At 47.3% G+C, this 22,339-nt stretch overlaps 1 protein-coding gene and 1 long non-coding RNA gene across 6 annotated transcripts in view; one reads left to right on the forward strand and one right to left on the reverse strand.

Annotated features, from left to right (window-relative positions):
• The window catches only part of Ptpn5 (protein tyrosine phosphatase non-receptor type 5), a 60,373-nt gene extending 38,406 nt beyond the window's left edge, over nucleotides 1–21,967 (forward strand). For 2 of the 4 annotated variants that reach the window (XM_058577031.1, XM_058577032.1), the window contains 13 exons: nucleotides 7,899–8,083; nucleotides 8,622–8,729; nucleotides 8,971–9,054; nucleotides 9,485–9,726; nucleotides 10,555–10,744; nucleotides 11,478–11,591; nucleotides 13,102–13,186; nucleotides 16,949–17,028; nucleotides 17,191–17,328; nucleotides 17,827–17,937; nucleotides 20,406–20,566; nucleotides 20,656–20,769; nucleotides 21,157–21,967. In XM_058577031.1, coding sequence (XP_058433014.1) covers nucleotides 7,899–8,083; nucleotides 8,622–8,729; nucleotides 8,971–9,054; nucleotides 9,485–9,726; nucleotides 10,555–10,744; nucleotides 11,478–11,591; nucleotides 13,102–13,186; nucleotides 16,949–17,028; nucleotides 17,191–17,328; nucleotides 17,827–17,937; nucleotides 20,406–20,566; nucleotides 20,656–20,769; nucleotides 21,157–21,250 — 1,706 coding nt within the window. In that variant the 3' untranslated portion in view covers nucleotides 21,251–21,967. The remainder of the gene's footprint in view (nucleotides 1–7,898; nucleotides 8,084–8,621; nucleotides 8,730–8,970; nucleotides 9,055–9,484; nucleotides 9,727–10,554; nucleotides 10,745–11,477; nucleotides 11,592–13,101; nucleotides 13,187–16,948; nucleotides 17,029–17,190; nucleotides 17,329–17,826; nucleotides 17,938–20,405; nucleotides 20,567–20,655; nucleotides 20,770–21,156) is intronic. The other 2 variants (XM_058577033.1, XM_058577034.1) reach the window with 2 other exon arrangements.
• Nucleotides 1–22,339, reverse strand: part of LOC124088435 (uncharacterized) — a 44,496-nt gene that overhangs the window by 16,109 nt on the left and 6,048 nt on the right. Inside the window, exons 2-4 of one of the 2 annotated variants that reach the window (XR_009226156.1) lie at nucleotides 9,577–9,715; nucleotides 7,700–8,162; nucleotides 122–7,582 (exon numbers count right to left, since the gene is read on the reverse strand). This is a non-coding gene — a long non-coding RNA (uncharacterized LOC124088435). Of the gene's footprint in view, nucleotides 1–121; nucleotides 8,163–9,576; nucleotides 9,716–22,339 lie in introns of both variants that reach the window. The other variant, XR_009226155.1, reaches the window with a different exon arrangement.

Here is a 22,339-nt window from a genome sequence, read left to right on the forward strand (position 1 = left end):
GAGATCCATCAGATGAATAGGAGTTACCTTGGTGTAGGGTAGGCAAGGGAGGGAAGCAGAGTGTTGGAGGGATATTCCAGGTAAAGGAATAGCATGTACAAAGCACTAGGGACAGACTCACCTGAGGAACTACAAGGCCACAGCTGATGCACAGCAGAAGAGGAACCAGGCAGGAGCGCTGCCAACAGACCGCTGCCGCACTCGAGGACGTACTGTCTCTGCCGCCATGGCAGGAAGGTCTTTTCTCCCAGCACGGCACGCAGCTGCAGCCTACATCGCCACCCCAACGCCTCTGCTCCCCACACTGCTGTCCCAGACTTGGTCTTTTCTCTGTGAGGTCACCATCATAGCCCAGAGGTCTTCTCTCTGCCTACACTGCTTCCTACACCTCTCCTACTGTCACAGGGAGGTCTTTGTTCCGGGCGCCATTACCACCAACCAGTGCTGCTGCCGAAGATCGCCGCCACTGACCCGCTCCGCTGCCCAGAGGTCCACAGCCGTATTCCCGCAGGTTTGGTTTCACGCGGCCACCTCCATCTTGGGACTCCAGCCAGCGCCTGGAGGTCAGGGGGTCAGAGTGCCAGCCGCTTTGCCACCACTGCCATCTGGGGAACAGCCGCCTCTGTTTGGGGACATAGTTTTGGGACCTGGAGGTCCTGGGTCAGAGTGCCTGCAGGGTTGGCTGCACCTAGAGTCTTCCTGTTGGGAGTGCTGGTGACTGCCATCTTGCAGCTTCTTTTCAGGGTGGCTCTTCTATGTGAGCACATCCCTTGGTGATCTCTCTGCAAATTGGAACAGCATTGAGATTTTGGGAATGCAATGTAGCCAAGACTGGAACATCTGAAATCCAGATCTGTGGGATAGCGACAGAGTCTGTATGGGCTCATCTGGGCCTGGTGATCCCATGAAGAATCAGTCAGGACTGAGAGAACTTTGAACTCTGAAGCAAACAATTGTTCAGTTTTCCATTGAGGTTTTTGGTTTTGGTTTTAGGGTTTGGTGATGGTTGTTGTTGTTGTTGTTGTTGTTTTGGCTTGTTTTGTTTTTAAATATTTTTTAAATCTCTTCTCTAGCATTTCTACTATTTTGGGGACCAGGTAGTTTTCATGCATGATTTTGTTGACTGGTGTATGGATGGTATTTTGCAGTTTTGTTGTGTAGGCTTATATTTTTAATTTTTTATTGTATATATTTTTCCTCTCACTTGTCTGCTTTCAAGGATTCTCTATCTTTTCTTCAATAACAGTCAATCTCTGTCAATTCCTCTTCCACTCTTACTATAAGTTTTTGCTTCTGGCTTCTGTCCTCCTTCCTCGTGAACATCAAGCCCTGCACCACTTCTGTTCTCTCTTTCTCCAACATTTGGGATTGTGAAACCTTTTAGCAAATTTGCTGTATATAGTGTGCACAGTAATTGAACTTGTCATTTCTGTTTGTTGAGAGAAAACTGTGGAAGTCTTGATAGGATCTCGTGGGTTTGGGGCTGTGTGTGGTTTACATTGGATGCTATTAATGTTGGTCTCCCCCCTTGAAGGCAAGGTGCTAGAAACTTCAGGGACACTATAGGTCTTCAGGGTAGAATTTGTGCTGCCTTAGATCCATACTGCTAGATGGGAAAACACATGAATAAAATGAAGAAAAAAAAAACAGGGGAATAAAGTGCCCCAAACAAACCAAGATGCTCCAAAGACAGAATCCACTGACAACACAGTAGAAGAAATGTCAGAGAAGGAGTTTAGAATGTACATGGTTAAACTAATCTGCAAAGTAAAGGATAATATAAGGAGTGAAATCAAAGAAAAAACCCAGGAAGTGAAAGATCAGTTCAATAAAGAGTTAAAGATTGTGACAAAAAAAAAACAAGCAGAAATCCTTGAAATGAAGGAATCAATAAACCAAATTATAAATTCAATAGAAAGCATTACCAACAGACTAGACCACTTGGAAGACAGAACTTCAGGCAATGAAGAAAAAATATATAATCTTGAAAACAGAGTTGACCATGCAGAGAAGATGGTAAAAAAACATGAACAGAACATTCAAGAATTATGGGATAACATGAAAAGACCAAATTTTAAGAGTTATCGAGGTGATGAAGGAGCAGAGATAAAAAACAAATAAATGCATGATATCTTTAATGGTAATATCAGAAAATTTCCCAAATCTAAAGAATAAAATGGGAAATCAAATACAAGAGGCCTGTAGAACCCCAAATGTACAAAATTGCAGCAGACCCACACCAAGACACATTATAATGAGAATGACTAACAGAGAATAAAGATAAAATCTTAAAGGCCATAAGAAAAAAAATGAATTACATATAGAGGGAAACCAATTCGGATCTCAACTGATTTCTCAACCTAGAACCTCAAAGCTAGAAGGTCCTGGAATAATATATTTCAAGCTCTGAAAGAAAACGGATGCCAACCAAGAATTTTATGTCCAGCAAAATTGTTTCGGATTTGAAGATGAAATAAAAGCCTTCCATGATAAACAGAAGTTAAAAGAACTCACAACCAGAAAGCATGAGGAAGAAGTGAGGGAAAAAAAAGTGAAAACCAACGAAGAGAGGAACAATGCCAAAGGAATAGTCAAAATAGTCAAATCAAAGGATAAATTAAGTCAAATTAAAAAAACAAAAATAAAACAACTGGGGCACAAATAATATCTCAATAATAACCTTGAATATTAATGGCGTAAACTGATCAATCAAAAGACACAGATTGGCAAGTTTGATCAAAAAATAAGACCCAACAATATGCTGTCTCCAAGAGACTCACCTCATAAACAAAGACATCCATAGACTGAGGGTGAAAGAATGGGAAAAAACATATAGATTGTGTGGATCATGTAAACAAGCAGGGGTTTCTATCCTCATATCAGATAAAGTAGACTTCAAGCCCAAGTTAATCAGAAGGGACAAAGAAGGACATTTCATACTTCTTTAGGGAATTATACATCAATAAGACATAACAATCATAAATATTTATGCCCCAAACAATGAAGCATCTACGTACATCAAACAAACCCTTCCCAACTTCAAGAATTAAATAGATCACAGCACAATAATACTGGGTGACTTTAACACACCTCTTTCACTGGATAGATCTTCCAAACAAAAGCTAAACAAAGAAACTCTAGATCTAAATAATATAATCAATAATTTATACTTAACATATATAGAATATTTCATCCATCAATGAGCAAATATATTTTGTTCTCAGCAGCACATGGATCCTTCTCTAAAATAGACCATATCTTATGTCCTAAAGCAACTCTTTGCAAATACAAAAAAAAAATAGAGATAATACACTGCATCCTATCAGATCATAATGAAATAAAATTAGAAATCAATGATAGAATAAAAAATAAAAGCTACTCTCTAACACCTGGAGACTAAATAATACACTATTGAATGATGAATGGAAAATGAAGAAATCAGAGATGAAATTTAAAAATACTTAGAGGTAAATGAGAATAGTGTACAACATATCAAAATCTTTGGGACACCTTGAAGGCAGGGCTAAGAGGAAAGTTCATTGCATTGAGCTCATTCATTAAAAGAATAAAAAGTCAACAAATAAATGACCTAACATTACAACTCAAAGCCCTAGAAAAAGAAATATAAATCAACACCAAAAAACAGTAGAAGACAGGAAATAATTAAAATCAATGAAATTGAAACAAAAGAAACAACTGAAAAAAAATTGATAATACAAAATTGGTTATTTGGAAAAATAAATCCCTAGCCATGCTAACAAAGAGAAAAAGAGAGAAAACTCAAATTACTTAAAAATGTGTTGAAAAAGGAAATATCACAATGGACATGACTGAAATACAGAAGATAATTAGAAACTATTTTGAAAATTTATACTCCAATAAAATAGAAAACCTTGAAGACATCGACAGATTTCAGAGATGACCTACCCAAACTGAATCAGGAAGATACACACGATTTAAACAGATCAATTACAAGTAATGAAATAGAAAACACCATCAAAAGCCTACCAATAAAGAAAAGCCCAGGACCAGATGGATTATCAGCCAAGTTCTATAAGACCTTCAAAGAATGATTAACACCAATACTCCTCAAAGTATTCCATGAAATAGAAAAGGAGGGAGTCCTTCCAAACTCATTCTATGAGGCTAATCTCACCCTGATACCAAAACCAGACAAAGACACATCAAAGAAAGAAAACTTAAGAAAAATATCCCTGATGAACATAAATGCAAAAATTCTCTATAAAATTCTGGCAAACTTCATACAAAACCATATTTAAAAGATAGTGCACCACAATCAAGTGTGGTTCATCCCAGGGATAAAAGGTTGGTTCAACATATGGAAATCAATAAATTAATAAATCACATCAATAGACGTAAAAACAAGAATATATGATCTTCTCAGTAGATTCAGAAAAAAAAAAACATTTGACAAAATATAGCACCTCCTCATGTACAAAACACTGAAAAAACTAGGGATAGTAGGGACATACCTCAACTTCATAAAAACTATATATGCCAAACCCAAGACCAACATCATTCTAAAAGGAGAAAAATTGAAAGAATTCTTTCTAAAAACTGGAACAAGACAAGGATGCCCTCTTTTACTGCTACTACTCAACATTGTCCTTGAAACTCTAGCCAGGGGAATTAGACAGGAGAAAGAAATTTAAGGGATACAAATAGGAAAAGAAGAACTTAAACTATCACTATTTTCTGATGACATGATTCTATATTTCAAAGAGCCAAAATATTCCACCAGGAAAACTTTCAAAACTCCTAAATGAGTTCAGCAAAGAAGCAGGTTATAAAATCAACACCCATAAACGTGTTTCTATACATCAGTGATGAATCTACTGAAAGAGAAATTAGAAAAACTACCCCATTTGCAATAGCTTCAAAAAATAAAATACCTGGGACTCAATCTAACAAAAGAGATAAAAGACCTCTACAATGAAAATTACAAAACACTAAAGAAAGAAATTGAAGTAGACCTTAGAAGATGGAAAGATCTCCCATGCTCCTGGATAGGCAGAATTAATATTGTCAAAATGGCCATACTACCAAAAGCATTATACAGATTTAATGAAATTCTAATTAAAATCCCAATAACATTCTTCATAGAACTAGAAAAAGCAATCATAAAATTCATTTGGAAAAACTAAAAACCCAGAATAGCCAAAGCAATCTTTAGCAATAAGAATAAAGAAGGAGGTATCACAATACCAGACCTTAAACTGTACTAAAAAGCCATAGTATCAAAATCAGCATGATATTGGCACTAATACAGACACATAGACCAATGGTACAAAATAGAAGACACAGAGACAAACCTGCATAAATACAGTTATCTCATACTACAAAAAGATTCCAAAAACATTCACTGGAGAAAAAGATAGACTATTTAATAAATGGTACTGGGAAAATTGGAAATACATGTAATAAAATGAAATTAAACCCCTAACCCTGCATGAAACTCAACTCAAAGTGGACCAAAGACTTAGGCACTAGACCAGAGATCCTGGGCCTAACAGAAGAAAAAGTAGGCCCAGATCATCACCATGTGAGTGTAGAATCTGACTTCCTTAATGAGATTCCTAAAGTGCAAGAAGTAAAATCAAGGATCAATAAATTGGACAGATTTTAAACTAAAAAACTTCTCCACAAAAGAAACAATAATATGAAAGGGAGAGCATAAAGAAAAGGAGAAAATCTTTACCACACACACCTCAGATAGAGCATTAATCTCCAGGATATATAAAGAATTCAAAAAAACTTAACACCAAAAACAATAAATAATCCAGTCAATAAATAGGCTAAGGAACTGAACAGATACTTCACAGAAGAAGAAATACAATCAATCAGAATGGCAATTATCAAGAATATAAACAACAATGAATTTTGGCGATGATGTGGGGGAAAAGGTACACTCATACTTTGCTGGTGGGAATGCAAATTGGAGCAATCATTATGAAAATTTGTATGGAGATTCCTTAGAGAACTTGGAATGGAACCACCGTTTGACCCAGCTATCTCACTCCTCAGTTTATACCCAAAGGACTTATAATCAGCATACTACAGTGATGTAGCCACATCAATGTTTATAGCAGCTCTCAATTCATAATAGCCAAAGTATGGAACCAACCTAGGTGCCCTTCAACAGATGAATGGATAAAAAATTATATAGATATATAGATATAGTATATATTATATATATTACATATATAATATATATAATATACACACACATATATGAATGATAGACTATTACTCAGCCTTAAAGAAGAATGAAATTATGGCATTGGCCAGTAAATGCATGAAGTTGGAGAATATCATGCTAAGTGAAGTAAGCCAATCCCAAAAAACCAAAAGCTGAATGTTTTCTCTTATATAAGGATGCTAATTCACAATGGGGGCAAGGTTAGGGAAGAATAGAGTTACTTTAGATTAGGTAGAGGGGAGTGACGGGAGGAGGTATGGGGTAGGAAGGATAGTAGAATGAATCAGACATTATTACCCTATGTACATACATAATTGTACGACCAGTGTGATTCTACATCATGTACAACCAGAAGAATGAGATATTATACTCCATTATATATGATGTATCAAAGTGCATTCGACTGTCATGTATAACTAGTTAAAACAAACTTTTTAAAAAGAAGAGAAACCAGCTGGAAAGGGGGAACCTATTATGTTCACACGGGTGTATCCAGGATCAGGGCTGTGTATTCCACTGTTGATCTGGGCTGTAAGAGGCTCCGGAAGTGTTTGTGGCATGAGTGAGGAGGCATATGCACAAACAGCTGTGTTGGTCTCCTCTGGTTCTGTTGTACCCCAACCAGAAAAGAAGTCCATTGTCCCATCTGCACAGTGATGTGTGGGCAGCTCCATCCCAGCTAACAAGCCGTACACATCCGTTTTGTTGGTCTTGCCCTTCTGGGTGATAAACTGAGACATGAGTTTGGGTGGGGACCAACATGTGGACTCACCAGGATGGATAGCACTGGAGTAGCCAGTGGTCGTCGGATGTGTTGGTAGAACTGTTGAAATCATCGTAACAGAAGCCCAGCATATGGAATGGGAACAGGAATAGCTTCCATGCTGAGACACAGGCATAGGAACTCCAGGCACTTGGTAACAGCCCCTGCTGCACCCAAGAAACCCTGGAGCTCCGAAAAGCACAATTAGAAAAACAGGGGTTGAGCCCATCCCCCACTTTTCAGGTGGGGAAACTGAGATTCGAAAAGGAAGTGACTCTCCTGAGGCCACACCAACCACGGACAGACCCTGAGCTCAACCCCAACATGTGCTATCGATCTTACTACACCAAGATTTTCTTCTACATCCCCCAGATTGCCCACCCCCTCTCAGTGTGGGGGTCCCAAGGTAGGGGAGGCACGTGGCTGTGATATTAACAGTCCAGCTTTCAGCCCCTGTCAGGACACAGACCACGAAAAACAAAACTCCAGAGAGCAGGCGTAGGTGGGTTGTTCAGGGTCACGGCCTGGTTATGCTGTGTCTTTTTTTTTCTTTCTTTCTTTCTTTTTTAATCGAGTTTGAGGTGGTTGTTTTTTGTTTCCTTAAGAAATGGAAAAGAATGAAGCTGCGTAAATACAACGATATTAACTCTGAAAAACCTCCTGCCATTTTAACTCTGTTACTGGAGAAATAAAAGAGAAATAATTTGTCCACCCACACTTAGCTCTTTCTGACGAAGGTAGGTGAATATTGCTTTGCTAATCGAGGGTGACTGCTGGAAGAGGAGCCACGCTGACTGATCCCGGATTGGGAGGAAGCCACAGCAACTCCAGAAGGAACTGTCCACCGTGGGTCAGCAGAACCCTGTGCACGGGCAGGGCCTGGTGTAATTGGCCTGTGTGTCCCACCTTGCACAGGTCTCCCCCAGCCGGTAGTGATGGAGGCGCTGGACGAGGCCAAAGGGCTCCCCAGTGTGCAGAGAGAGATGCCACCGCCCCCACCACCCTCAGAGCCAGCTCAGAAACCACCACCTCAAGGCACCGGGAGCCACTCCCTCACTGTCAGGAGCAGCCTGTGCCTGTTCGCTGCCTCACAGTTCCTGGTAAGGATGTCACAGGCCTCATGAGGACCTGGAGAGCGGGTGGGTTGAGGGACAGTCTTCCACTTCTTCCCCAAGATAGCTACCTGGGGAGACAAAGAAGAGGGGCCCTGGGTAACTTCAAGTCCTGAAGATCATGTGAGGGGAGGGCAGGAATTCTGCTGCAGCTTCAGGAGATAAGCCCCTCACAACCTGTCTGACCTCACTCAAGGATCAGGACTGCAGGGCCCCCCAGACCCTTGACCCCCTGATCCTGAGGACTTCCTTCCTGTCTGTGGAGGCCTTTCTGGGAGGCTTCCCTTTTTATGTATGTACCTGTGGGGTCTCCCTTTGTTTTGACTGTTTTTAGTCTGCTTTTCTCCAAGGAGAGTCCTGAAATCTCTCCTCTGGGTACACAGCACTTGGGCCCTTCCCTCAGCTACCACATCTGGACCTGAAAGGTTCAGGAACCTCCTTGGGGATCCAGATTGAGGGTGAGGCTGAGAATGTGGGGGCAAGGAGCCCGGGCTCTGAACTCAGCCTGATCCCCCGACTGCCCCAGCTTGCCTGTGGGGTGCTCTGGTTCAGCGGCTATGGCCACATCTGGTTGCAGAATGCCACAGATCTCATCCTCTCCTCGCTCACAATCCTGAAACAGCTGGGACCCACGGTGAGTAAGCTCTGGGGAACCTTGGGGTGGGGAGATGTGTTAGGGGCCTCCAGTCCACCCTCCCCAGCTCCTGAGTGGGGCTTCTCTGAGTTCAGGAGATATTTCCAAGCCCCTGAAGTTCTGCCTGCTCCCCACCTCAGATCCCAGAGATGCTTTTTAGAGCCTCAGTTTTGTCACCTTTGGAATAGACAAGGACTCTGCCCCCACCACCACCCTGACCTGTTTGTTTAATGTTCCCCAGGCCTGGCTGGGCGCAGGGACCTCGGGAGTCCCCAGTCTGCTGCTGGTCTCCCTGTCCGTGGGCCTGGTCCTCGTCACCACCCTGGTAAGGTGCCCCCTGCCCCAACCTCAGTGCTTTCCTCCTCTGGCCCTGAGGTCCTGCTTCTCACCAGCTCCCATCTGATCTACAGACTAGACATCCTGGGTGCTGGGTAGGACAAGGACATGTATCTGTCTCCCTTGGCCAGGATGCCTGGCCTGGGGCAAGAGATGCCTTCTTCCTAGAAATTGGCTTGCAGCCATCTGGGCTGGGGAAAGGGGTTGAGGCAGGGAGGCTCCCAGAACCCTGGAGGACAGGGAGGGAGAGTAGATGGAGGAAACTCCTAACTAGGAGATCAGAGTTCCTCATAGACAGCTCCCAGGAGAGCATGGCTGGTCTAGATACATGGAGGGACAGAGGGCCCAATCCTGTGGTCACCCCAGGACACCACAGCTGGCATGGTTCTAGGTCCATTAAACCCTATATTCTCAACCAGGTGTGGCACCTCCTAAAGGCTCCCCCGGAGCCGCCCACCCCGGTGCCCCCAGAGGACAGGCGCCAATCTGTGAGCCGCCAGCCCTCCTTTACCTACTCAGAGTGGATGGAGGAGAAAGTCGAAGATGACTTCCTGGACCTGGATCCGGTGCCCGAGACTCCTGTGTTTGACTGCGTGATGGACATCAAGCCTGAGGCTGACCCTGCCTCACTGACCGTCAAGTCCATGGGTCTGCAGGAGAGGTGGGAGGGGTGGAGGAGGGGTGGGCTTGACGGGCCCTCATGCTTTCAGCTCCCATTCCAAAAGGTAGATGTCTACTCTGACAGCCCAGGAGAGAGCCCAGCCAGTGTAGATACATGATCTTCAGGTGTTAAAAAAAAAATAGTGCTATTACACAAGCACACCTAGGCATCTTCCAGTGTGCACATGTGTATACTCTCCTTTGCTCAAGGAAGTTCCGGTAGCTTTCCTTACTGCAGGACTCGTCAGGGCCTTTAGTGTGCCTGTGTTCGTTGTAAATCAGCAAGGAGACAGTATGTGGCATTTCCCAAAGTCTGGCCACAGAACCCTTTTCTAAAGTGTCTCAGTATTCTGCAGAGCACTTTGGAGGTGTGAAATCCTCTTCTCAGACCCTAACTGCGTAAGCCAGGTCTCACCACCGAGTAATCCCCATGACGTCAGAGAAAGAGCACTGGATGAAGAGGCAGGAAACCCAGCTTTGTGTTTCATCTCTGCCACAATGAGAGCCTCGGGGTCTCTGGTCCCCGGTCCCCTCATAAGGACTCACTTTCCATCTCTGTGTAGAGGGGGTCCTTTCTGTTTTGTGGTTTACTGGACACATGAACTTATCCTTGCTGCCACTGAGCTGCCCCTGGGACTCCCTCCTTTCCTGAGGGTCCTGACCTCTCCTGGAGGATGTGTTCTTGACCCACTGGCAGCCTCAGTCAGGACTGGGCCCAGAGCTGTGTTGCAGAGGTTTGGAGCCATCTTAGGCTCGAGCCCTGCTCCTCTGATCCCAGCTAAAGCCTGTCCCTTCCCAAGATTAATTTCCTCCTTCTCGGTCCTTCCAGGAGGGGCTCCAATGTCTCCCTGACCTTGGACATGTGCACCCCAGGCTGCAATGAGGAAGGCTTCGGCTATCTCGTGTCCCCACGTGAGGAGTCAGCCCACGAGTACCTGCTCAGTGCCTCCCGCGTCCTCCGAGCAGAGGAGCTCCATGAAAAGGCCCTGGACCCTTTCCTGCTACAGGCCGAATTCTTTGTGAGTCCCCTTGTGCCTGCCACCCTCTGTAGGCGGACTCTCCACTCATATCACTCATCCAGCCAGCCAGGTTGTGGGTAGTGCCCAGACTTGGCATCTGGAGTAATGAGCACCACCTCATTCTCAGCTCTCCTGCCACCTTGGGCAAACTGATTTTTTTCTGAGCCTCTGTGTCCTCATCTGGAAAATGGGATGAAATGATAGGATTATGGAGATTAATTACTATGTGCAAAGTAGCCAGCTGGGTGATTGGCATGCTATGGTGTTCCTAGGTCTTTGCCAGGACTCTGCTCTGAAAGCCACAGAAAGCTGAACTTCCTATCCTCCTGTCTTCCCACCCTCCTCCGGCCTGACATCCCTAAGCATTGTACATTGTCTTGACATCTCTCCAGTCCCCTCCCCTCCTTGCCACCCCTAAGGCTCTAGCTTAGGTCCTAATCTCCTCCTGCAGCCTCTGCAACAGCCTCTGGCTGTTGGACTTTGAGGGGTCCAATCAATGACAGCCCTGTTCACCTGCCTGAGTGCACAGCCAGTAAAGAGCTAAAACATGGCAGATCACAGTGACACCTTTACGGCAGAAAGGGTAGGTTTGAAATGAGGCTGCACAAGGTACAGCAAGAGTAAGCTTCCTGATACCAAGCCCCAGAATCACACAAACTTCCCACCACTGAGGCAGTGCTGGCCCATGGTGGACCTTGCCCCATGGGGTGCCTCCATCATTCTTTCTTGGCAGGAGGCCTCCAAGAGGAGGAAGAAGAAAGGGGCTGAGGCTCAGAAGCCCACTTCCTCAATCAACTTCATCAATCAGATGACTCACCCACCAGCACCCTCAGACCCACTGCTCCAGGTTCTCCAGAACTTGACACCCTGCAGAAGAAATGGGTCCGCCTGCTTGATCTATCCCCACCTCCTTTCCCAGCCTGTGCTCCAGCCCCATCCCACCCCTGCAGGGACTGTGCACTTACAGTTGGGCCAGCTGCCCTGTGCCTGCGTCCCCATCCCTATTTCTTCCTCACATCTTTCCCCACCTGATGCCTCTGGAAAGGCTTTCTTAACAGCCAGCCTCAACTCCCACTCCAGGCTCCCACCCACCTTCTCCCCTTGAAGAAATAGCTTCCATCCACCATGTCCTTTTCTGTTAAATAGAGTATTGTAGGTTTTTGTTGTTGTTGTTGTTTGTTTGTTGGGTTTTGTTTTTTTGGTTTTGTTTTTGGTTTTTTGGGGGGTTTGGGTTTTTTTTTTTTTTTGGGGGGGGTGGGGGGTGTTGCTGGAGATTGAAGCCAGGGCCTTGTGCATGTAAGGCAAGCACTCTACCAACTGAGCTATATCCCCAGCCTGAGTATTGTAGATTTTTGCCAGAGAGCAAGGAACATGGCCTGAGCACCCTCTCCATGGGTAGTTTTGCACATGTGTGTTTTTGTTTCCTTTGGATTCTCACAACCCTGGAAGGCATCATGATCTGCATTTTACAACAGCCCATATAATCTGTCCAGAAACAACAAACAATGGGACACTGTGTTCAGGTGGTAAACCGTGTGGACAGATCAGAAGGAGCACAGGGGCAAGAGGCACTGGAGAAAGTCCCAGAGGACATCTTAGGGAGGGGGAGCTGGGGTGAACCTTAAGGTATTGGAATGATTTGGAAAGATGGAGGGTGAGACCAGTGCTCCCAGCGAGTGGAATGCCACAAGCTCAGCCTGGAGGCAGGACTGTGAATGGCATGGTCCTAGCCGCAAAGAGACGGGCACAACTGGAGGTCAAGAGGGGCCAGATACAGGGAGGCTTTGCATGCCAGGAGCAGAGGGCAGACGTGGAGCTCTGGACACAGGACAGGTGGAGGGGCACACACAGTCCTGGGGGCTCGGCAGAAGACCCCTTCTGCTGCAGACTCAGGAGGCTTCTCAGAGGCCTCGGCCTTTCAGATAGACGCATGCGGAGATATGGGTGGGGCAGGTGTGGCAGGAAAGCAGCACCACCAAGGTAGGGACGCATAGGGTGGGCACATAATTCAGTGAAGCCACCTGGTTTCGCTGTTGCACAGAGAACATGGAAGAATGCAGCGATTGGCCTTGTCACTTCTGTCTTGTTCTTCATTTATTCATCACTTGCTGAGCGTCTGCCATGTGCCAGGGTGGCCCTCAATAAACACTAGTTATAACATGTGTCATGCTCTTGGTGTGTGCCAGTCACTATCCTAAATGCCCTACGAGTACTAACTCATTTAACAGTAAATGTTTGTTGAATGAATGAGTGCACTTAAAGTAGCCCGACAAAACTTGAGGGCAAGCAGCACCTGGTTAGAACATCTTCAAGAGCCAGCCCACAGCTGCTCACACCCCCATGTCCTTCTCCTGCAGGAAATCCCCATGAACTTTGTGGATCCAAAAGAGTACGACATCCCTGGGCTGGTGCGGAAGAACCGCTACAAAACCATCCTTCCCAGTGAGTAGTCACTGCCCTAGGGGTATGGGGACAGGCTCACCCTCACCTGGGAAGACTTAAGCCCAGAACTGGGTCTCCAGGGTGGCAGGACACTCATCCCTGGAGGGCACCATATGGAGGGCTGGGGTGACCAAGGTCAGTTCATTTTCTCACACAGCCCTTGGCCTAGCCCTTGCCTGGCCTGGCCAAGTGTTGTGCTGGGCTCTGTAGAAACCCAGAGACAAAGGGAGGCTCCTAGATAGTATATAGTGACTGAAAAGTGTTTTCCCATCCTCTTCTCTCTTCAGAATGGGCAGGTTTTAAGGAGAGGACATTAAGGCTCAGAGAGGCTAAGTGGCTCATCCACAGTCACATAGCTGGGAAGTACAGAGCTGAGTTTGGTGACCCCAGAATTGGACTCTTCGTCTACCTCATGTTCCATTTGATCAGATTGTCAGTTCTCCATCAGGTAGAGCCACCCCACAGGGGAATGAGCTGCCCCTGTCAAGTCGTGAGGTCCCATAACACAATGCATCCAAGCGAATCTGCCCGGAGCAGTCCCCTGGAAGGTCTGAGAAGGGGGTTCTCCTTTGGGGATGCATTCCAGTTTCCTCCCCGTGGCACCATTTTCAGATAACTTTCATCAAATCCCTGGCTATCTACTACAGGGATTGGGACCAGGTGTCTGGCCCCAGGCACCTGGGCTAACCTGGAGGTAACTTGTTGAAAGTGGAGCCCCCAAAACCTACTCCACTCAGTTTGTAGAGTAGTGAAGCTTTAAAAAAGTGGTTTCGCTGTCAGCATCTCCAACAACATGTAAGATGTCATAACTTATTTTTAACTTTTAAAATATCGACTTGTGGTTGCTATAGTTACTCAGTCTCTAGGTAGTTCCGGTTAAACAAAGCACCATTTATGGCCAGGATGCATTACTCAGGGCTGCCACCTCTTCCCTCATCTCTCCCTCCCCTTTCCCAGCTCTACCTGGAAGGAAGGGTGGGGGCACCCCAGAGTGGAGAGGAGGGCTTTGCCGGCCACTCAGAATGGCCACTGGAGTCAGACCGTGCTCCATGTGGTCCTCACTGGATTGCTGACAGGTTCCAGCCACCTCCAACCCTGCCCGAGCCTCCAGGCTTCCAAGCCAGCCCAGCAGAGAATCTTATCTGTGTCCAGCAAGAACAGATCCTTCACCCTCAGAGACTGGGTTGGGGGACAGAGGGCAGGTCAAGCTTAGCAGGGGCCCCCCTCTTAGATGCAGAACACCCTGAGGTTTCTTCTTTCGTCTATGTTTTCTGAGCCCCTGCCTGGGGTCTAAGAATTCAGACATGAATGAGACACAGATTCTGTGCACTTGGAGCTCCCAGGCTAGTAGGAGAGAGAGGTCTATGGACAGTCAGAGGAATCACTAACCCCGGCAGCACCAAGAGCCAGATACAGGGACACAGTTTCTGTTCTTATCACCATGGTGTCCCAAGCACCAAAATAGTGCCTGACACACAGTAGATATTCTGCACCCATTTGAATGAATGAACGAATGAATGAGAATGAATATCTCTCAAATCTCGCTCCCCTCTCCATCCTCACCACAAAGTGACTTTTTGGAGTTTGAGCTTCCATGTTGCCCTGTCCTAAGGGGTGCCATTTACATAGACTGCATTGACATAAATGCTCCACAGAGCCCTGCCATGCCAGGCAGCCCTGTGACCTTTGATATTTCTTTCTTGGATCATCATAGTAATTTCCTGACTGGTCTCCTGACTCCACATTCTCCTCTCCTGTCTGTCTTCTACTCTTGCCATCAGAGTGGTACAAAACAAATCTAACCATGTCCTTCTTCTCCTTAAACATTGTCATTGTCACCCTTTCTAAGCATAGTTTATGAGACTCTGGCAGCTGGTTCCTCTCCAGCCACATCTCTCACCAATCCCAGCCTTGGCCCTGTGTGCACTTGTATCTGACAGGACAGGATTCCCTGTTCTTTCTGCTGTTCCTTCAACTCCAGCCAGGAAACCCACCCACCCACCCAGGCCCCCCGCTGTTACCACAGCCCCAGTGCTCACACGCCACTACTTGTCTGCCTCCCAACGCTGTGCCTTCTTTGGGGGAGGGACTGTGGCTTATTGCTTTAGGAGTCCCTTCTCACATGCACAGCCCCAGGCACAGAGTCAGTGCTCCATAAGGGCCATCATTGCCACAATAGTTCTTTAATACCAAAGACCTGGGTATCTGACCAGAGGGGACGGTGCCCACTTCTGTCTTTCTGGCACCTAATCTGGGCAAGGGCAGCTAGGAAGAAGGGAGATGGCCCAGGCAGAGTTTCCTGCTCCTGTCCTCTGCTCCTCACCCAGAAGCCCCCTCCTGCTCACCCTCTCTCCTCTCCATTCCTGCCACCCTTCTATGCCCCCTCCATGAAATGTGCCCACCCCCGAGACACTGACCAAGATCCAGAGAGTGAACTGGGACAAGCAGAGGGCTGGATGGGGGAGACTTAAGCATGTCCCCTCCTGCTGCGCCAGGTTTTCTTCTTTCTATCCACTCAGTTAAGGTAAAACATGTAAAAATGGTCCCAAGAACAGCTAGCTCGTGGTGTCTACTGTGGCCCACATTACTTACTGATCTAAAGGCTCCATTTATTAATGTTAGAGTCTTTAACCTTTACAAGATAAATGAGTTCACTGTAGAAGGAGGATGTCCCCAGTTGTAGATAAGGCAGGAGAGGTTAAGTAAATGGTCCATGTTGACAAGCTGGGAAGTCATAGAGCCAGGATTTGGACCAGGCTCTCTGGCTCAGTCATGTCTCTTAATGACACCCCCACACTGCCTTTGAGAGCCCCATCATGTGCACACTGGCAGTGCCTTTCCAGCCCTCCCTATTGCAGTGGAGAAACTGAGATTCAGAGAGGGGACAAGACAGGAGGCTGGTGACAAAGCACAACCGGGACCCAATGCTCCAGGCCCCCAGCCAGCTTCCCTACACACCCCACAGAACGTCCCAATCCCAGCCTCTCAAAACTAGTCAATACAGGGAGGCTCTGGCTGGAACAAAACAAATTCTACTCCAGGAAGAAGAACAAGATGTTATGGGAATCTGTTACCATGGAATTTGACAAGTAAAAAGATTGTGGGAGGAGACCCTTTGTGCTCACAACTCTACAAAGACCCTCCAGTCTCATTTCAGACATGGGAAACTTGACCTTTTTCTCCTAGTATTCTCCTCAGCTTTCTACCCCCAAATCTTAAAGCCCTTATATTTACAAAGAATTTCACAGTTTATTCAGCACTTCCACCTCTGTTTTCTCATTTATTTTCCCAATAGCTCTAGGAAGGAGGTATACTTACCCCCATGTTATAGATGAGAAAACAGAGGCTTAAAAAGGCCATGTGCTTTATAAGCTCACGGAGAAGTCGGTGACAGTGTGTTCTCGTATTCCAGCTGCTGCCTGCTGCCCAGGCGCTGTACCCAGGCCATTCCTTCCTTAACTAGCTCTCTTCACTCCAGAATACAAGGTGTGAGTGAGTACAGGGCAGCTTCAGGGGCAGAGGGCAGGCATTGAGGTGAGACCCAGGGCCTCTTTCTCCGTCCTCCTCTTCATCCTGGATTATCACCTGCCTGAATGGACCAAGGATGGGTCATCATTTTGCTAGTGTGCAGGAGAAGGAAGAACTGTAGGATTGCAGAAGAAATGTGGTGCTTTGGAGTAGACCAGGAATGGTGGGCCCTAGCAGCACCCATGAGGGGGTTAAGTGAACTAGAGATGGGATAGCCTCCCCTGTCCCCCACAGATCCTCATAGCAGAGTGTGTCTCACCTCGCCCGACCCTGATGATCCTCTGAGTTCCTACATCAACGCCAACTACATCCGGGTATGTAGCCCCATCCCAATGGCCTCCCACTGAAAGAGAGGCCTGAGCTGATGGGACCCCATCCTCCAGTCTGGCTCCTGCAAACCCCAGAAAAGCCTGGGATGGGGACAGGACCCTGAGAGCACTGCCTCTGACATTGACCTTGGACTTGGCTGGCCACAGGGCTACGGTGGAGAGGAGAAGGTATACATCGCCACACAGGGACCCATTGTCAGCACGATCGCTGACTTCTGGCGCATGGTGTGGCAGGAGCACACGCCCATCATTGTCATGATCACCAACATTGAGGAGATGAACGAGGTAGGGACCCCACTTTGCCAGTGTCTGCTTTTTTTGTGCCCTACACCAAGCATCTTGTTTTCATATTAATCCTTATGACAATCTTGTGAGACTGGTAGTGTTCGCTCCACTGGCCAGATGAGGAGATGTGAGGCTCAGTAAGGTTAAATCATTTGCTCAGTGCCACACACTCAGAGGCAATGCCTAGACCTGGTCTCTCCCACTCCAGTGCACATGATCGTAAGTACAAGGCTGCCAGGACTATGTCTATATGGAATAGTAACCCATTCAATTGAATCCCCATAGAAGTCTTTCAAAATGGGTATTATTTCCATTTTCAGATGGGGAAACTTGAGGCTCAGAGAAGACAATTAGCTTTTAGATGATGAAGCTGAGGTTTACACCCAATGTTGACAGCAAACTTGAATATTCCTCAGCTCTGAAGAATCATAGCGAGAGAATAAGAGGGAAGCAGGGTTGGGGGTGGGATATATCCAAACCTGATCTGGGCCCCTGCAGAAATGCACTGAGTATTGGCCAGAGGAGCAGGTGGTGCATGACGGCGTGGAGATCACTGTGCAGAAAGTCATTCACACAGAGGATTACCGGCTACGACTCATCTCCCTCAGGGTGAGACTGGGGCTGGGCTGGGCTGGTAGGATGGGGGATGGGGGTTTAATTGAGGACTCCACAGAGAACAAGGCCCAAGAGTACAGTGTAGCTGATGTAAAGGTCTCTGTCACTCCCAGAATTCACTGATGAGCTAGGGTGAGGGAGTGGTGAATGGAGAGGCCAGATCAAACCCCCGTTGCATTTCCCAAACTGTGGTTGCATTTAATGCTGTTGGGCTCATTCTCTACGCTGCCATTCATAATGACTTTTAGCTCAGCTTTAAATGCTCCCTAGGCCAAGACTGGGTGAGAGAATTCAGCAACCTCCAGCATTGTCCTTATAACTAAAGGCTCATTATGACTTTGAGATGCAAACTAGAAACATCACTTCAACTTGGATGCTGGGCTTCTGGTATGTAATACCCAATATGTCCACCAGGGGTCAGGCGCTTCCATGGTTAACAGAAAATGTCAAGAAAAAGGAAGCTACACAAAATATGAGCAATACAAAACAGCCCAGAGTGGGGGAAGGAATCCTCCCACCCTGAGCTGTACTTCCTCCAGGATCATCATAACAGAAGAGACTGTTCCTTTGGAATCAGGGAGATTAATAAGTTCTGGTTTTGAAAAACGATAAGATTCAAGTTTGGGGGAAGTAGACTCTATTAATAACAACTCTGAAGGGAAGAAGAGATGAGGCAGGCACCAAGAAGGTGACACCCAATCTGCAAGCAACCTGGGAAGTCCATCAGTGGTGACAGCCACAGGGTCCAGCCACAGAAAGTGAGCTCAAGGCCTGAAACTTGTCCCTCTGAGCTGTCCCTCTTCCACTGTAAAGGAATGTCAGGGGGCACCTCAGCCCCCAGAGGGGAGTACCCACCATAGCAGCCCCTATAGATCTTTCTGGAGGGCATGAAGGGCCAGGGAGTAAAGATCAGAGGTTATAGTAGTTGTCACAGTCAAGTTACCCAAGGACCTGAGGAACAGCTTTCCAAGTAGAAATTTCCCAGAAAGAAAGACTGAGATGAGAGGGTTGGGGGCTGCCTCATCTTCTCAATGCCATGGAGCTGGTCAAGGAAAAAAAAAAACAGGGCATCTGAGGTTTGAGGGTATTTATTTTTGTCCATAAACCATTAAAAGCACCTGCCCTGAGCTTGGTTTTGGGTTGGATCCTGGGAACACAGCTGTCCAAAGCCTGAACTCTGCTCAAGAAGCACACAGAAGGTGATAAGGAAGCTAGAGATAGATAAGAATGCAGAAGGACTCTCTGCTAGCTGGCATGTTCAGGGAGATGCTGAAGTAGTGATGCTGAATGGACACTCAAAGGATGAGTAAGAGTTGACTGAGGACAGACAAGCAGGAAAAGCATTCCCAGCAGAGAAACAGCTGTGTGTGTGTGTGTGTGTGTTTGCGCGCGCGCTGCTGGGCATGTGCACGCATCCAGATGCTGTGCTAGAGATATTTTATCCACAGACCATTTTCAGGAGCATCCATTTCAAGTACACAGGGTGGCATATATGCCTGGAAGGGTAGAGCCTATGCCAGAGGTCTCATTTGCCAAGCTAAGAACTAAGGGGAATGGGTTTTATTCAGAGAGCAATAAGAGCCATTGAAGGGTGTCTTAGTCTGTGCAGGCTGCTATAACAAACACCACAGACTGAGTGGCCTATAAATGACAGACTTATTTCTCACAATTCTAGAGGCTGGGGAGTCTGGGATCAAAGCAGCAGCATGGTCAGGTTCTGCTGAGGGCTCACTTCCTGGTTCATGGCAAAAAGATGAAGCTCTCTGGAGCCTTTTATATAAGTACTTGAATCCCATTCACGAGGGTTCTGCCCTCAGGACTGAATCACCTTCCAAGGGCCCCATCTTCAAATACCCTCACACTGGGAAATAGGTTTCAATGTGTGAATTTGGTGTGGGGAAATGGGGGCGGGGGGACACATTCAGTCCATAGCAAAGGATTTTAAGCACAGAGTGGCAAATCCAGATTTGTGTTATGGAAAAACAGACCACTTCAACCTCTGTGGTCCCTGTGTGGTTAGGGAGGAGATGGGATCTCAGTGCAGTGGAGAGATGGTAAAGGTCAAAGTGGAGAGGAAATAACACCTAATAAGGATGGTGAGATGAGGCAAGCAGAGCAAAATCTGGAGAAAGGAAGAGTCACAGGCCTCTGGGCCATATGACTAAGGGACAACTAGGATATTTGGAATCTGGAGACAGTAATGACTTAGAGAAGGAGCTCTTGGCCTCTCTCGGATAATTCTGGAATTGTTGGGGCAGAACTAAAGACCAGCCCCCAGTACCAAGCTGACTTTTGCCCATCTGGTGTCCCTGGGCAGTATGGTGTAGATGGGAGGGCTAAGGGCTCCCACTTCCTGTGTCCTTCCTATGTTTATCCTCCTTGCACCCCATCTCCATCTCTGGATGGTTTGTGGGCTGAAAGCATTCACATATATCTGGGGTGGGCCTCTGTCTCCTGGGCAGAGTGGGGCCGAAGAGCGAGGCCTGAAGCATTACTGGTTCACATCCTGGCCGGACCAGAAGACCCCAGACCGGGCTCCCCCACTCCTGCACCTAGTACGGGAGGTGGAAGAGGCAGCCCAGCAGGAGGGGCCCCACTGTGCCCCCATCATCGTCCACTGCAGGTGGGTTCTCCTAGCTACCCACTGGGATAGGGTCCCTCCCCATCCCTGGGTACTCTTCCCCTCACCCTGCCCATCCCCTCGGCCCTCAGTGCAGGGATCGGGAGGACCGGCTGCTTCATTGCCACCAGCATCTGCTGCCAGCAGCTGCGGCAGGAAGGTGTGGTGGACATCCTGAAGACCACATGCCAGCTCCGTCAGGACAGGTCAGCCCAACAGGCAGTGGTGGGGGCACACAGGGACACTGATGGGTACACAGGGGTGAGGGAAGATGACACACCAGGCATGGGCTAATGGGCAGATAAGGAATATGGAGGACAGCAGATAGAAGGGCAAGATCCAGATGATTCCTCTTCTGGAAAAAAGGGAAAGAGAAATAGAGCTGGCAGACAGGATGGGCCAAGAGCATGGGACCTATCATCTGGGTCCCTGACAAGAAAGATCAGGGACATTGGCTGGCAAGGGTTGGTCCCTCCAATTGCACAAGTCCCCTGGCATGCCTCACGAATGATGAGTACTCCATGGGTTTGGGGGCCCCCTCCTATAACTCATCCCTTAGTGACTTCATCCCACTTTGCATCTCTGCTGGGCAGGGGTGGCATGATCCAGACGTGTGAGCAGTACCAGTTTGTGCACCATGTCATGAGCCTCTATGAGAAGCAGCTGTCCCGCCAATCCCCAGAATGACCACACTTCTCTTCCAAGGTCCAACTGGGTACTGCCCAGCCAGAGTCTGGGCCCTCACTACAGTCATCCAGGGCCTTACTTGGGTCTGGCCTGCTCCCCTGATCCTATCTGTCCCTCTTCCTTCTCTTTGATCTGCTCCCTCCCTCCTCTATTAGCCTGGCCTGGCCCCTACCCCCAGCATAGCTCTTCCTTCTGTACATATTGGGGAGTGTGGCAGGGTGGGGGAGGAATGTGCCAGGCCAGGCCTGGGGCCCCAGGGCCTGACCCACCATGCAGACCTGGGGCCTCAGTTTTTAATGATGGTTCCATTGCTATTTGATCCAAAATGTTTCCATGCCTCACTCCAAGTGTCCTCCTGCTGTAGTGTGTTCTGTCTGTCCATCCATCTCTGCTGTCTATACCGGACACTGTGTCTCCTCAGCCCAGGAAAGGAGTAATGAGCTCCAGCCCCTAAGCAGCCCAGGCAGAGGTGCCTGCCTCAGGCCCCCATTCCCACTTCTCCCAACAGGCAAATTGCATTTTGCACCCAGTTACTGGTACCAGTAGATAGAGGATGGGGCTGACAACATGGAGGCCAGGCCTGGGGAGCTCCTGAGGGTTTGGCAGAGATCCCAGCTAGGGAAGGTCTCTGGGTTGGGATGGGCGTCACAGCCAGGGTGACCTCTTGGTGTCACATGCCCTCAGGATGCATTGGAAGGGGACAGATGGGGGTGGGGAACCCAAAGATCTGGGCCCTGACGGGGGGCTGGGGAGGGGAGCTCCAAGGGTGGGACGGGGACTTGGCCCCAGATCTGTGTAAAACATTTTTCTGTCACTGTGGAAAAGCCTTCCCAAAAGTCTCGCTGTGTGTCGCTCTGCGTGTGTTCCTGTGTCCATGCGTGTGGTGAGAGCCCATCAGCTGGGCATGCATGACTCTTTGGCAACATGTGTTATCTTGGAGCCACGTGTTTTTATTGATGACTTTAAATATTTATTCCACGGCAGACAGAGACATTTGGTGTCTTTTTATAATTCGCTCGTGGTCATTGAATAGAGCAATAAACAGAGCATTTTGAGCAAAACTAGCCTCCCAGGTCTTTGTGATTTACC

The sequence above is a fragment of the Marmota monax genome, unplaced genomic scaffold (assembly GCF_021218885.2).
Source record: "Marmota monax isolate L192 unplaced genomic scaffold, Marmota_monax_Labrador192_F-V1.1 WCK01_AAM20220418_F8-fsc00061, whole genome shotgun sequence".
NCBI classification, from domain to species: domain Eukaryota; kingdom Metazoa; phylum Chordata; class Mammalia; order Rodentia; family Sciuridae; genus Marmota; species Marmota monax.